This window comes from Chaetodon trifascialis, chromosome 6, assembly GCF_039877785.1.
Source record: "Chaetodon trifascialis isolate fChaTrf1 chromosome 6, fChaTrf1.hap1, whole genome shotgun sequence".
In the NCBI taxonomy this organism is placed as follows: Eukaryota; Metazoa; Chordata; class Actinopteri; order Chaetodontiformes; family Chaetodontidae; genus Chaetodon; species Chaetodon trifascialis.
In genome coordinates, this window is record NC_092061.1 from 24,634,726 (window position 1) to 24,648,541 (window position 13,816).

The 13,816-nt window shown below is 42.3% G+C and overlaps 2 protein-coding genes across 2 annotated transcripts; both read left to right on the forward strand.

The window, feature by feature from the left end:
• The first annotated feature begins 1,857 nt into the window (after window positions 1-1,857).
• On the forward strand, window positions 1,858-3,076 carry LOC139333076 (immediate early response 3-interacting protein 1-like). Its single transcript, XM_070965337.1, has 3 exons — window positions 1,858-1,994; window positions 2,289-2,390; window positions 2,576-3,076. The coding sequence occupies exons 1-3, from the start codon at window positions 1,904-1,906 to the stop codon at window positions 2,629-2,631; spliced, it is 249 nt and encodes an 82-aa protein (XP_070821438.1). The 5' UTR covers window positions 1,858-1,903; the 3' UTR covers window positions 2,632-3,076.
• A 20-nt stretch (window positions 3,077-3,096) lies between these two features.
• On the forward strand, window positions 3,097-5,418 carry LOC139333075 (uncharacterized). Its single transcript, XM_070965336.1, has 5 exons — window positions 3,097-3,550; window positions 3,657-3,820; window positions 4,035-4,268; window positions 4,407-4,616; window positions 4,862-5,418. Exons 1-5 carry the CDS (start codon window positions 3,309-3,311, stop codon window positions 5,056-5,058), a joined length of 1,047 nt encoding a protein of 348 aa, XP_070821437.1. The 5' UTR covers window positions 3,097-3,308; the 3' UTR covers window positions 5,059-5,418.
• The last annotated feature ends 8,398 nt before the right edge of the window (window positions 5,419-13,816 follow it).

The window sequence follows — 13,816 nt, forward strand, 5'->3', positions numbered from 1 at the left end:
AGTGCACCTAGTGGAGTTTGGATTTGGGGAACTGAACCATGTGTTAGGGTCCAGTGTTACATTGTTTTTATCTTTGGCCTACAACATGAATGTGAAAAAATACATTACAGAAACTGACGTGGACCAGACGTACATATACATAACAGTAGTACAGTATGTGTGTATTTAACAGTAATCTTTTTGCAAAGCAGTCAGTACAGTAGATGTCGCAGTTGTTTTACCAGTAGAGGGCGGTATTGATAGAGCAGTTCTTTTTTTTTTCTTTTTTTTTTTTCTCCTGACCATAAGCTTCTCAGGCGTGTGGCATATTATGCAGACTTCATAAAACACTAATAAAGATTTTTATTCTCATGATTCTGTGAGTCTCTTGATTGTAGAAATTTGGGGGGTTTTATCAATAAAAACATAATTAAAGACTTTGGTAGATGTGGATTTAGTGTGCAGTAACCGCTCAACTATCATGGTTTCACAGGGGATTTCCGGGTGCTTCTGAGACGTTTCATCGGGATTTCACTTCACAGACCTTGCACCATGACCTTCTCCAGTGTTGCATGTTTGCTGAGTACCACAGGTACTAAGGCTAAGTGACAATGTTGAACACACTGATCTGATGGCCAGTCAGTTTTCAGATTCAGATTTAACATACAAAACATGATCTGTAAAATATAATGCATTTTCATACAAATTTACTCAACAGTATGTTAATTAGACTCACCATGACCAGCTGCAACATCAGATACTAACCATCCATCCATTATCTATACCTATTGCCTATCCCTTTCGGGGTTGCGGGGGGCTGGAGCCTATCCCAGCTGCAATGGGCGAGAGGCACCACCCTGAGCCGGTCGCCAGCCGATTGCAGGGCCACATGTAAGGACAAACAAACATTCATACTCACACTCACACCTACGGACAATTTAGAGTCATCAATTAACCTAATGAGCATGTTTTTGGTCTGTGGGAGGAAGCCGGAGTACCCGGAGAGAACCCACGCATGCACGGGAAGAACATGCAAACTTCGCACAGAAGGGCCCCGCCTGACCCGGGGATCGAACCGGCAACCTTCTTGCTGTGAGGCACGCGCACTACCTGCAACACAATGAGAGGGCTCATTCTACAAAATGAGTACTTTTGAGACTGAAATATACTTTGTAGGTAATCCATATTGATTAGGAAATGGTAAATTTAATTTAGAATGCATTCTTGACAACTTTAATAAAGGGTGTGGGGACTTCTACCACACCTGATGAACAGTGATGAATGTAACTTAATACATTTACTCACTGCAAACTGTGATAAGAACATATAATCACTGTCAACTGTATTCAAGTGTTTGCATTTTCATAGTACAATATACTTCTCTACATTTCACAGGGAAATACTGTTGGGCCATCTTAATTCAACATTTATTCCACAGCTTTAGTTACTAGTTACCTTTAAGATTAAGATTTTACATGCAAAACAAATGAACAGTTTATAAATTATGATGCACTGTTATAGATAACGACCCATTGGAGACAGGACAACATCAAATTTCTGCTTGCTTGTTAATGGTCCAAAATACAATTAGACTGACCATAGCACTAATACAGAAATCTTTTGATACCTGAAGCACATTTTGCTGATATTTTTTTACTTTAACTGAGGGGAAATTTGGATGCAATATGATAGTATTTTTACAGTGAGTACTGCTACTTTTGACTTGAGTAAATGGTCTGAATACTTCTTCCACATCTGTTTCATAAGGTAACAGTACTTTGACCAAGATAACTGCATCTTCCTGTGTGTCACTTATCTGTCTGACAAGCAGCGTCTCAACAAGCTGAGTTTGGGTTTGTCCTTCCTCAGCCACCGTAGGCTACGTCAGACGTAAATACTGTCAGTTAACTCACAGCTAGCCAACATGGCTTTTACTTTGTACTCTCTTATTCAAGCAGCAATCCTGTGCGTCAATGCTGTCGCTGTTTTACACGAAGAAAGATTTCTGAGTAAAAGTAAGTCGTTGAACTTGTGTGAGCCCGGAAATGTCATGTGAATTTCGAAGTAGCCAGCTAATGCTAACTAGCTGGTAACACTTAGAGCTAGAACATTTGGAGGAACTAATCTTATACATATTACAGTTTCTTGCTTTTGAAAGCTCTTTTTAAAAACAACTTTATTACAGAGGAGTGTACAGCAATCAGACATTACAGACTGAATACAAAGAAAAAGTTCTTAGTCAAAGCGTATCTCTCTTTTAATAATAAAGCTTCATATCTCTGTGTGTCTCTGTGCGTTTCAACCATTAGTCGGCTGGGGAGTGGACCAAAGTGTCGGAGGCTTTGGTGACGAACCAGGTATCAAAGTGCAGCTAATGAACCTTATCCGATCTGTGAGGACAGTGATGAGAGGTGTGTGTTCACTCTACTGCTACTACTACTATTACCACACACACACACACACACACACACACACACACACACACACACACACACACACACACACACACATTATTCTATTCTATTCTATTCACGGGTGAGTGACAAAGAAGAAGTGTGGTGACAGCATGTCATCTGCCGTCTCTCTTGCCCTGCAGTGCCGTTGATTGCAGTGAATGCAGTGTGCATTGTGCTGCTGCTTCTGTTTGGATGAAGAGGAGCGGGTGAAGACTTGACCAGCAGTCTGCTGCCAGGAGACCATCGTTCACCTCAGGAGCCCTTCTGCAAAAACAATGGAGCCCTTTGACACCCATAGCGTCTCCTATCAGCCTGAATCTGAATGTTAACACCTGTCTGGGATATATGTTAAGGTTTTATACAGCACGGTTATTCAAGATAAGTCAGTGCAGCTGTTTAGGATGGTTATCTTCACTCTCCTGTTGAATAGTACAATAAATTAATAGTTAACATTTGATGTGCTTTTGAATAAAGTGTCAATGATAATAAATGCTTTTACACTTTTCTGAGACAAAAATATAACTCACAAAGACGCTGACTGTGAAATGGTTGTTATTATATATATTATATTACACTGAAACCATGTAAATGAACTGTGGTTGTTCAAATGCTCCAAAAGAAAGACGTTTTTTTTAACCTTCCACCAAGTGTGCTACCGCGTTTCATTTCCTGTAATAGTCGAATGTGTTGTTTGTCCCTGCTCGCTCTCCGTATTGTTTTTTTTATTGTCCGTATAGCGAAACGTCACGGACGATGAAAGTCTATTAATTTTATGATCCCGATTCCAACGCGGATAAAGGCGTTTCGTCCGTGATACGGAGTGCTCGTGCCGTTGTCGCTGTGTTGCATTCAAGTGACTGACTTGGAGCCATAATGTGGAGTCCGCAGAGCTACGTTGCTGCGTCTGTCGCTGCCTGTTCTCTGTATTTAGCTTACGCTTACATTTACTGCTCTCACAAACTATTGAAAACAAATGTACTCAACAACGACAGACTTCCAAGTTTGGTGTATCTTTACATGAAATACTTGGCCAAAGCTCTGACTCGGAGGACGGGACGCTTGTACGTAGCATCTTCACCGAGGAGGGATGTTGTGTACACGCTGATCGGCTGCAGGTGAGCTCGATCCACCTCCATTGAAGTTTGAAGCAGGAAGCGTTTCAAAGCGAAAGTCTTGACTCCAGGTCATCTGCATTTTGAGTGAGTGTCTTTGTCCTTGCAGGATGGAGACCCCCCTGTTGAGGAGGTTCTGCAGTGCTGCAGGTTATGGATGGGATTATCCAGACACTGACTTCAGAGACGTCCCGCTGTGCTTCCCGGAGTTCCTCTGTCGCAGGCTGCTGCTGATGGTGCTGACTGATAAGGACTTCAGGCTCAGCCCGGCAGGTCAGACATGAGACACATCCAGGAAGTCTCTTTAAAAGCTCATTTTTTAAGCCGTTTGCTCCAGGTCGTGTTTTGGCGGATGTTTCACTTACCTGGAGCTCACAGGTTGAGTCCATTATATTAAGTTTATGCCCACTGGTGTGATTGATTATAGGTGTGCTTATAAAAAAAAGTTTAGAGGGAAATCAAAGTTGATTGTGAATTGCCTTTGCAGGTCTGGTTCATGTGCGTCAGAGTTTGAAAACCCTTCAGCCAGTTGATGAGCTGAAGAAGGGCCCGTTCATGCTGCAGGTTAAAGTGCTGGAGTACCGACAGACGGATGCAGGGGTGGAGGTGGACATCTGTCTGACTGCCACTGCTCGCACTGGATGCTCAGTGTGGGAGAGCGTCCTGACGCTGCTGTCCAAAAACAAGAGCCACAAAGGCTCACCAAGGACAGAAAGCGAGAGTGAGCAACTATTTAGATATATCTGCTAAGACAATTTTTATTTTAGCCAGCATTGTATTTAATATTTACCCACAGCCCTCTTATCTTAGAGATAAGGCTCACCTCATTCTTCCTTGTCATGTTTCCTGGTCCTATCAGGCCACTCAGATGAGCCTGCGTCAGGGGGGGTAAAGCAGGTGAAGCTCAGAGTTCCCTGGACTGCTGGCCAGCAGTATGTGTGGGCCCTCTGTGACGTCTCCTCCTCCTGGCTCCTGTCTCTACCGGCCAGGTTCTTTGGCTCCAGACTGCAGGCCTCACCAAGCCTCTGGATGCTGTCTGCCTGCTTGGCTGAAATAGAAAAGCACAAAGGTAATAGATTTTATGGGCAGACCAAACTGATTGATAAGTTTAACCTGCAGCCAGTTCATCAAAGCTTTTATATTTGCTATTCAAAGGGATTTTAAAAAAAGAGGTCACATGCCTTTTTCACAGCAGACACAGCCCAGTCCAAATGTCTGCTGTGAAAAAGGTCTGCGGTCATGTTTTTATTGTGTGGAGGATTTTCAGCAGTGCTGGTCTGGTCAGACCTCCTCATCGCTCTGTTGTGTCATCAGGGGTCGGGGTCATCACAGCTCCCGTCAGCGTCACTGCCCGGTTCAAGGAGCCTCTCCCGGTGCCAAGCAGAGTGAAGATAGCATTTTGGGAGACGACCGGAAACGGGAGTGAGTCTTCTGCCCAAGGCCTCAGCTTCCACATGCAGCACGATGGAAGCAACGCATCTCACGTGATGGGATCGATTTTGAAGTCTTGATGAAATAAACGGTCGATCTTTGTGTAGTTCAGTCAACACACAGTAAACTGCTGATTGTACTTTTTCTGCTTTGCTCTGTTTCAACGTGGACAACACAGTATATCATCAATTAAATGCAACAAGGCTGCACCTAATCTATATTCAAGTTTCTCATATGATCATTAAATAAAGTGTTAATGCAAATTTGAATATATTCTCACATGAACATGTATTAACAGATGTGTCTGCCTCTGGGCCCCTCTTTTGTTGTTGATGTGCTTGCAACTTCATTCAGTGCAACTGCTTTAATACTTTACAATGACGCTGATAATGTTTTCAGACTGTAAACATCTGTGTGAAATAAAAACTGCTGCACCACCACCAACACCACCTGCTGACCTTTGTTTCTAGTTTGTCACTGGCTGATCTGCATCAGAAACCCAGTTTGTTCTGCGGCAGTTAGGTCCTAACACCTCACAGATGGGTTCTAACCTGAACTGTTCTCCAACCTCTTATGTTCTTGGCCTTGTTCTCTTCAGTTGTCCCAGTAAAATGTTCCACTGTCTCTAGTAAATGACACCTTTCCATCATACAGGCCATGTTTTCTGCTCATATACACATCAAATATACCTTTTCATGACAGATAGTTTCACATGTCATAGCAGGAAAAGCAAAGGTGTATATGGAGTAGTTCAACGCTTTGTGAAGTGCACTTTGTTTTCTAGCTGAGAGTTACATAATAAGGTTACTGTCACTTTAATGTCTGTGTGCCCAGTATTGAGTTACAGATATAAAGTTATAAAGACTGAAAGCAGAGGGAATTAGTGAGGCTAGAGTCCATCTAGTCTTAAAAACACAGAACAGCCACCAACACCTGTGCATGGCCGCTGCTTAGCAAGAAAGAGTTGCGTCACACAACTCCCTGTAAAACCACAACTTGTATTTTTTTTTTTTTTTTTTACATTTCATAAACAAATGAGATACAAATTGTTTATTTGGGAGCTTTATATTTGTTGGTAGATGTATTTTTGAACTTTGGACATAGCAAGGCTGTTTTCCCCCTGCTATGAGTCTGTATGCTAAGCTAAGCTAATTGCCTGCTGCAGGCTGTTGCTCCATATTTACTATACAGACATGAGAGTGGTATTGATCTTCTCATGTACCTCTCAGTAAGAAAGCAAAGAATTGTATTTCCCAAAATGTCAAACTATCCACCCATCCATTTTCTATGCCGCTTATCCCTTTCGGGGGGGGCAGAGCCTATCTCGGCTGTCTCGGGAGGTGGAGTACACCCTGGACCGGTCGCCAGCCGATTGCAGGGCACAAACACACAACCATTCACACTCACACTCACACCTAGGGGCAATTTAGAGTCACCAATTAACCTAATGAGCATGTTTTTGGTCTGTGGGAGGAAGCCGGAGTACCCGGAGAGAACCCACACATGCACGGGAAGAACATGCAAACTTCGCACAGAAAGGCCCGACCCTGGAATCGAACCTGTGACCTGTGGGGCATGCACACTACCTGCTACGCCACCGTGCAGCCCAGAATGTCAAACTACTCCTTTATTTATGGCTTCATTCCATTCAGGTGAATTAGTTTATTACACCGTTTTACTGGCGTCATTGTGTTCTCGGCAGATATTCTTTTGAACCTAAAAGGACCATAATAGGTGGGAAAGAGGCTGGATTTAAAGATTTCTGATAAGTTTTATCAGCAGGGCTTTGTGCTGGAGGTTTCATAGATCTGCTGTACATGAGCACTTTGTCAGGCACCATGTCTACTGGCTGACTGTACAATCTAATGTAGACATCATCCCTCAAGAGAAAGAAGACTTTTCAATATTTGATCCCTCCAATATTCCTGTTCGTAGCTTTCATGTATGTGAAAGTCTGTCTTCTTGTATTATTTATCGGAACACATTCAGTGTGTGGGACTGAGAGAAATGCTGTCATGCATGCATCTCTGCACGGCTGCAATATTTCATAAAGGAGTCAGATTTCTTGTATCGCTGCTCATGTAAAAGGCGGGGGGGCTGGAGGTTCAATCAGTGGTTTTGTGAGATAATTTTAAGAGAAAACAAAGAGATAGTGGTATCAATACTCTCATCTAACTCTCAGCAAGTGAGCATCTCATAAGTGCATTTCCCAAAATGTCAAAATATTTCTTAAATGAATGAAAGTAGGCACCATTTTTGTACTGGCTACCCTCTGTCTTCAGTCTCTCCATACCATCTGTTTGAATGTGTGTATGAATAATGAATAATTGAATGTGTGTGGTATGTTACCATTATGTTGTTTTTCCTTCTCGTTCAATGAGAACAGAGAACAGAGCCCAAAAGCCCAAAAGTGAATGTCTCATTTTATGTTCTGTATATGCTGATTGTTTTCCAGTGTAAATATGTGCAGCTGTATGAATGTGAAGATCAGTCTACATCAGGTTCAGCAAAACCCCAAATAACAAAAAAAACAGTAATGCTGACAGTGATCAGTGGAGCATCCAGCGCCGCCTCCCTGCACACAGTGAGCAGTTGTAGTTTACAAGATGAGGAGAGGGCGTGTGTGAAGAGTCTCTGTCTATAGGCGTCCTGACGGAGGAAAAATCAGTTTGAGCAGCTGTACTACAGATCAGAGGGACACGCACCGGGTCGTCCCCCCTCTGCCATGTGATTTTCATTACAGCAACTTGAGGAAGAGTTCAACCGTGGGAGGCTTAAGGTACAAGCACTTTTTAAATATCTGAATTGAGCTGGATTTTTGAGAGAAAAAAAGATATGTATGATAAATGTATGATCCTGTAGCTATTGCATGTGATTGATATTTAGTCCAATAGTCTAATTAGTGCATAGAACAATCCTGGGCATGATGTGTAACTACTGCACAGTGGTGCTGTTAGCAGTATTTCTGGCCAAAAAAGGCATTGAGCTTGAAGGAATATCCTGCAGAAATGTTGTGTTACTCTACAAAAGGAACTTGTAAATTTAACGCTTCAACTCATAGCTTTCAATTAAGTTATTCATGATGAATCTTTGGTCTTTAAGACAGGATTCATTCAAGACATTAGAGTCAGATGACAGATATGTTGCTGTCAAGAAAGACTATTTTGAGGGTATGAAGGTCATCTATATGTACTGGAGATGAAAGTATTTAATTTGTCCTGCCAGTATAAGATCCTTCTGCCACAGTTAAAGCAGTTGGCCACCTTCTCGTAGCCGCTGCTGTGACCAAACCGCCACCAACCAAATGCACTAACGCGGTAATGCAATGAATGTGTTTAAATCAAATCTATTTTTCATCTATTGTTGCTCACTCACCACCATAAACTGGGGTGGAGCATGCTGACATTCACTTGAACATGTACATTGCTGTTATTATTCATTTATAGAGTCCCGATTCTGTCATGCATATGAGTCAGTCAAGTGTAAGAGGGTCAGTCTGTTAGGTTCCTGTGCAGAGTGCATTGTGTTTAACATGCAGAGACGTGAAGCGGATACGCTCCTCTTGAAGAAGTCTTTTAACCTTGCATTTACTGTACATATCTGATTGGTTTTAATTTCATTTGTCAATGTTCTTCTTGAAATTGCATAGCACAAAGCAAATTTCAACATTAACTTTTCAGAAATACTACTGTCTACTACTGTAGCTTTGGCTGATTCTTACAGTGTGCACCTTTTAAGACTGACATGCTGCCTAAACTATGCTCTGAAGTCACACTGACTGATGGAAGAGTGTGTGCATGCTTGTGTGTATTTTAGAGAGATGAAACACACACACTCCCTCCTTGGTTAGAGCACTTTAGAGGAGTTCATCTGTCTCCTTCAAAGAGCTGATCCTCAGGGAATTCAAGTTATTTTTTGCTTCTTTTAAAAGTACTTCATTTATTTATTCAGAGAGCCCAATACTAAATGACAGCTTGTTCTCCCTTTCTGTTGTTCATAAAACAACTCGCCTGCCCCAAATGCTGTTTAAGTGAATAATGTGAATAATATAAATACTGCAACTGCACAAAAGTACAATGTACACTAAGGCTAAGTGATATTTAGGCTAAGGGAACAAAACTGACATAGTATATGTTATTTGTAATTGTGTAGTAACAATACAGAAGTGAAAAATTAAAGGAAAAACCTGAATAAATTTGTGCAAAATGAAAATAAATGCAGATGCTTCCATACAGGGCTCAATGAACGGTTTAATGACTATGAACATGATGGGAATATCTTTCCGAAAAACAATGCCGAGGGGCACTGAAGCTGTTCTGGAGGTTCACGGTGACCCAACATTTTGCTCATGTGTTGGTTAATGATGGGGTTCAATTTGTCACCTATACTCCTGATATGGTACATTTTCTGAAAATTCAATCAAGAAAAGAATCAGATGAAAATGTGGGCTGATAAGTCAGTCCACAGCTTTTGTCCAGACTAAAATATCTCAGCAACTGTTGAAACGGTTGCATGAAACTTGGTAGAGATATTCCAGATCCTCATTGGATGAATCCTAATAACGTTGGTAATCCCTTGACTTCTCCACTAGCCCCACCAGTAGGATAAGGTTTTTACTTATCCAGTGAAATATGTATGTGTTTACTAGGCACAACACTTTGTACATACATTCACGGTGGCCAGAGGAAATCCTGCTGTCTTTTCCTCTAAATCTGCCAAGTTAATTTAGTGGTTTTGAGTGAAATGTCATGACAACTAGTGGATGGATTGCCATAAAATTTGGTACAGACATTCAGTCCCTTTCAGGATAAACTGCAATAACTCTGGTGATTCTATAACTTTTCATCTAATGCCATCATCGGGTAGAAATTTTCATTTTTCCATTACTCTGGTTTCTGACCATATATCATATGAAGATATACTATCTGCAGCGATTTCCCTCAATTGTACCATGCTATACATCAGTGCGTTAGCATGCTAATGTTAGCTAAATGCCTGACATAATAGTGAAAGTATTTCATCAGACTGATCCAAAAATCCTGCAAATCCAATATTACAGGGGTAGCTGTAGATTGAGAAAGTAAAATCACTACCACTGGACAAATCTCAGTTGTGTTTCAGTAAAAATGTACATGACCAAATCACTCAGCCCCGATGTGTAGTAATGAGTCTGATGCAGGTCTTAAAATGCCAGATACAATGTTCAGAGAGACTGATATTTTACAGTGTGCTTTGCTGTGTTTCTGACAATCATGACCAGAAATGACCAGGTGTCCATAGTTTGTTAGTGTCAAACAGAAAGCAGCACAGTAGAAGGAAATTTAATGAAAGGGTTTGTCTCTCCGTGTGCAAGTGTTCTGCCAAAAAAGTCTCCCCGTCCCCCCACCCCCACACACACATCCCACCCCCGACACTATTTTGCAAGGGCACTGTCACTGCACACTGGGCTTAGTGCCACCCATGACAATTGTGGTTGCTATCAAGAAATACAAACAAGCTAGAGCTATTTTTTCACCTATACCAGAACTATAATGGACCATAACATATGGACTTTCAACCGCATCTTATGGTCTTTGTCATAGAGCGAGCTTATAAATAGATCTTAAGTTTTTTCAAACTGCGATTTTCAAGGTCAAGAATGAGGTCCCACTGTTCTGTTTTCTCTCAGTGCAGCAAGGGGAAATACATGAGGAAGCAAGGAAAAGGCGACACTGCCAGCATCCCCCTCTCTTCCCCAACAGGGAGCAGCAGTGTGCAGGTCTACCATGACTACCAGAAGGTGGCTTTTAAAATGTATCCTGGGAATGGTCATGCTACAGAAAACGGTTCTCACAGCCGGAGAGACCACATCACCAGCCGAGATGGTACAGGCAGGATGTCGTCCGTTCCGGACATCATCTCTAACAGCCAGGACCAGAGGTGCAGCATGAAAGAGGAGAGCGTTCAGAGAAACTCCACGTGGATGATGGATTCAAGCAGCCAGGCCTACTCAGGGCCAGAGGACAATTCCACAGATCCACATGAGACCCTGACAGAGACTTCAACTCTGACCTTTGTGGATGCCCACACCCTGGAAGAATCTGCAGAGAACCACAGCCTCCACGGGGTGGGGATGATTTACCTTAAGGAGTTTGTGCTGATAGATGATGATGATGATGGAGACATGTCGCTACGAGAGAAAACAGTGACGGACTTGTCCGTCATGGATGGAAAAGCTGCTGATCTGGTGTGTGGGAGGCTGCTGTCCACCTCCAGTGGCTCAGTGTCAGAGTGTAAGGAGGAACCTCCGGCTCCTGAGGCGCCCCCTCCTGAGGAAGTTGAGACTACACATGAAAAGGAACGGTGCTGTTCCTGCACTATTCTATGACCAAGCAGGGTATGAGAGACTGTAGTTTTGAACCCTGCAGCAGTTTGTGCATCTGAGATCAGGACTGTGAAGCTCCTGGACAACTCTGTGCTCCAATCTCTGACAAAACACTGCTACATACTGGGTCTATACACTTTATGTGTTCCTGTTGAAGGACAGAGCACATTCATAGGTATGATGGTATGGCAGTGTAATTTTGTGTTCTAGTTCAACTTTCCTTTCATTCAAATGTCTGCCATTTCTGTCTGGCACTGAGCCATTATTGGTCGTTACACACACTCATGTCTCAGATGTCAGCCACTTATGTGTTTTTGTAAGATTCGATTATTTACATAAGTATGAAATGTATGTATGCTGAGAGGTGTAATGCTCTGTTTGACGTGTAGAGAATGTGATCAGGTGGGTAAGATGATGTTAACAAACATATCTCTGAAGTCTATTAGAACATTTTGATACTAAAAAATGCATGTTTTAACCTTAACCCTGTAATATTTGATCTGAATGACAGACCTCGTGATAACTGTGAGGAAGGTCAGGAAAGGTCAGGTGCTTACAACAAATAAAGATGGGCCTATCTTCAGGTACCAAATTTTGTGTCTAGTTATTTTTTCTGTGTACTCGCATTGTTTGGCCATGGGATAACACCAACCACAAGTGTGCTTCAATAAATTGGGACAATGATAAGAACGCGCACTGATTGCATTGTTATGCCAGGGTATCATAAAATGAGTGGACACAGCTATCATGGTTCAGTTTGCACTGAATCTGCAAGATACCCTGTGGACTCTTTGACCTCTAACAGGCAGCAAGGTGCAAAGAAGTGTAGCAATGCGCCAACAAAGGCAGTGAAGAGGAAGACTCTTAGCAGAATGATGAATATCGAAAATATTCAGCTTTGCAAGTCTTTTATGACAAAGAAAATGACTAACACTGAACGCCAATAAAACCTTTGTTTATAGCACAGGACACCTTTGAGGGAGCTAACTTATACGTAAGAACTGGCCAACTGACAAATTCATATTGCAGACAAATGAGAGGCAGCATACCAAACGCTTCCATATGACGAAAGCCAACAGAACCAAACTCAGCAGCCTCCCAGTGAACATGGCCTCCATGACCGACGAAGGCCAGTTTGACGACAGGTAATACAGCACCAAGGTGGTTTTCTTGCCTGGTTTGACACCTTGCACCCTGGGGCTGACCCCACTGTAGCCCCCACTCAGGCCTCCAAAGGTGGGCACTGACCGATGCCCAACCTCCCTCTGACTCCTCTCTGCTTCACACCTCTCCTGTTACCGCCTGCCCTGAACCTGCCACTGTCCATCTGTCATGTGACACCACACATCACGCTATTACTGTTTACTTATGTGCTAAAAAATTTTTTATACAGTATAGTTTATTTAATAAAAAGGTATGTTTTTATTTGATGAAGTTTTGATGATGATGGAGACATGTCACTAAGTTTATTAATATTAAGTTAAATTATTAGTTCTTCCAACAGAATCCATGTTGACTCGTACTGTATCTGAGAGCTCTCTCAAAGAGCAGAGCCGTTTCTATCAAATCTAACTCTGTTACTGGTCAGTTCTCTGACGTAAGTGCTTCTGACTGAACTCGTGCTTCTGCAGCAAAGAAAATCCAGTAGAAAAGAAGAGCAGTACTGATACACCGGTTTACTAATCATGGATCTCTTGGACATGCAGTGCAGAAATAGCACAGCAGTGAGTGTTTAGCCCTGAAGACGACAACAAGACAAAAGAGTGACTGAATAAACTTTGCTTCCTGCTGACTTTGAGTTAAAATTACTGTGAAATAACTTTGCACTGTATCATGTCCAGTTGTAGATTTGGGTCCACACAAAGACACAGTCTCTCTGGACATACTGGGGTTAATCAGTCCAGTCAAGCAGGCACTGGTGTGAGGCGATAGCTTGCTAGTTTGAGTGACAGAGAGACCCCACGAAGGACCCTGCTGGGCAGAAAGATAGCAGCTCACCAGACTTATCTCACCCTCCCATGCACTCCAACTGATACCCCCTCAGCAACCACTACAGACCCTGTGGTAAGGAGAGATGTTGACTTAAAACACCAGTTATACATATGCAGATTATTATAAAAAGGGTTTAATGAGACACCTTTAATTTAACAGAGGTTAGAAACTGCATTAACTACATAGGACAAAAGGATAGCTGCAACATGATACTCATAACATTTTTGGTCCACAATAGCAGTGCCAATCATTTTTTTTAACTTATACTAATGTGGCTTGTCAGTCATCTAGATAAAGACTCTTACCAAGCTATCATTGTTTAATGATGCAGTTAATGTGCTTCTGAAAGACACAGTTATGTTTTACAAAATGCCACAACTTTTGTCAGAGGGCACCCAGCAGGTTCGTTGGGCCAAATATAGCCGTTATCAGCCACCGCAGCATGAGTGTGTCAGAGTGATCACTAACACATGTGAAGCGTA

What these genes read in the sequence shown, in the direction of transcription:
- LOC139333075 (XM_070965336.1), top strand. Translation starts at nt 3,309, where the DNA reads ATGTGGAGTCCGCAGAGCTACGTTGCTGCGTCTGTCGCTGCCTGTTCT. An exon ending in TACACGCTGATCGGCTGCAG is followed by an intron (nt 3,551 to 3,656) that starts GTGAGCTCGATC and finishes TTGTCCTTGCAG; the next exon opens with GATGGAGACCCCCCTGTTGA. An exon ending in TGAAATAGAAAAGCACAAAG is followed by an intron (nt 4,617 to 4,861) that starts GTAATAGATTTT and finishes TTGTGTCATCAG; the next exon opens with GGGTCGGGGTCATCACAGCT.
- LOC139333076 (XM_070965337.1), top strand. Translation starts at nt 1,904, where the DNA reads ATGGCTTTTACTTTGTACTCTCTTATTCAAGCAGCAATCCTGTGCGTC. An exon ending in AGAAAGATTTCTGAGTAAAA is followed by an intron (nt 1,995 to 2,288) that starts GTAAGTCGTTGA and finishes TTCAACCATTAG; the next exon opens with TCGGCTGGGGAGTGGACCAA. An exon ending in TGTGAGGACAGTGATGAGAG is followed by an intron (nt 2,391 to 2,575) that starts GTGTGTGTTCAC and finishes CTTGCCCTGCAG; the next exon opens with TGCCGTTGATTGCAGTGAAT.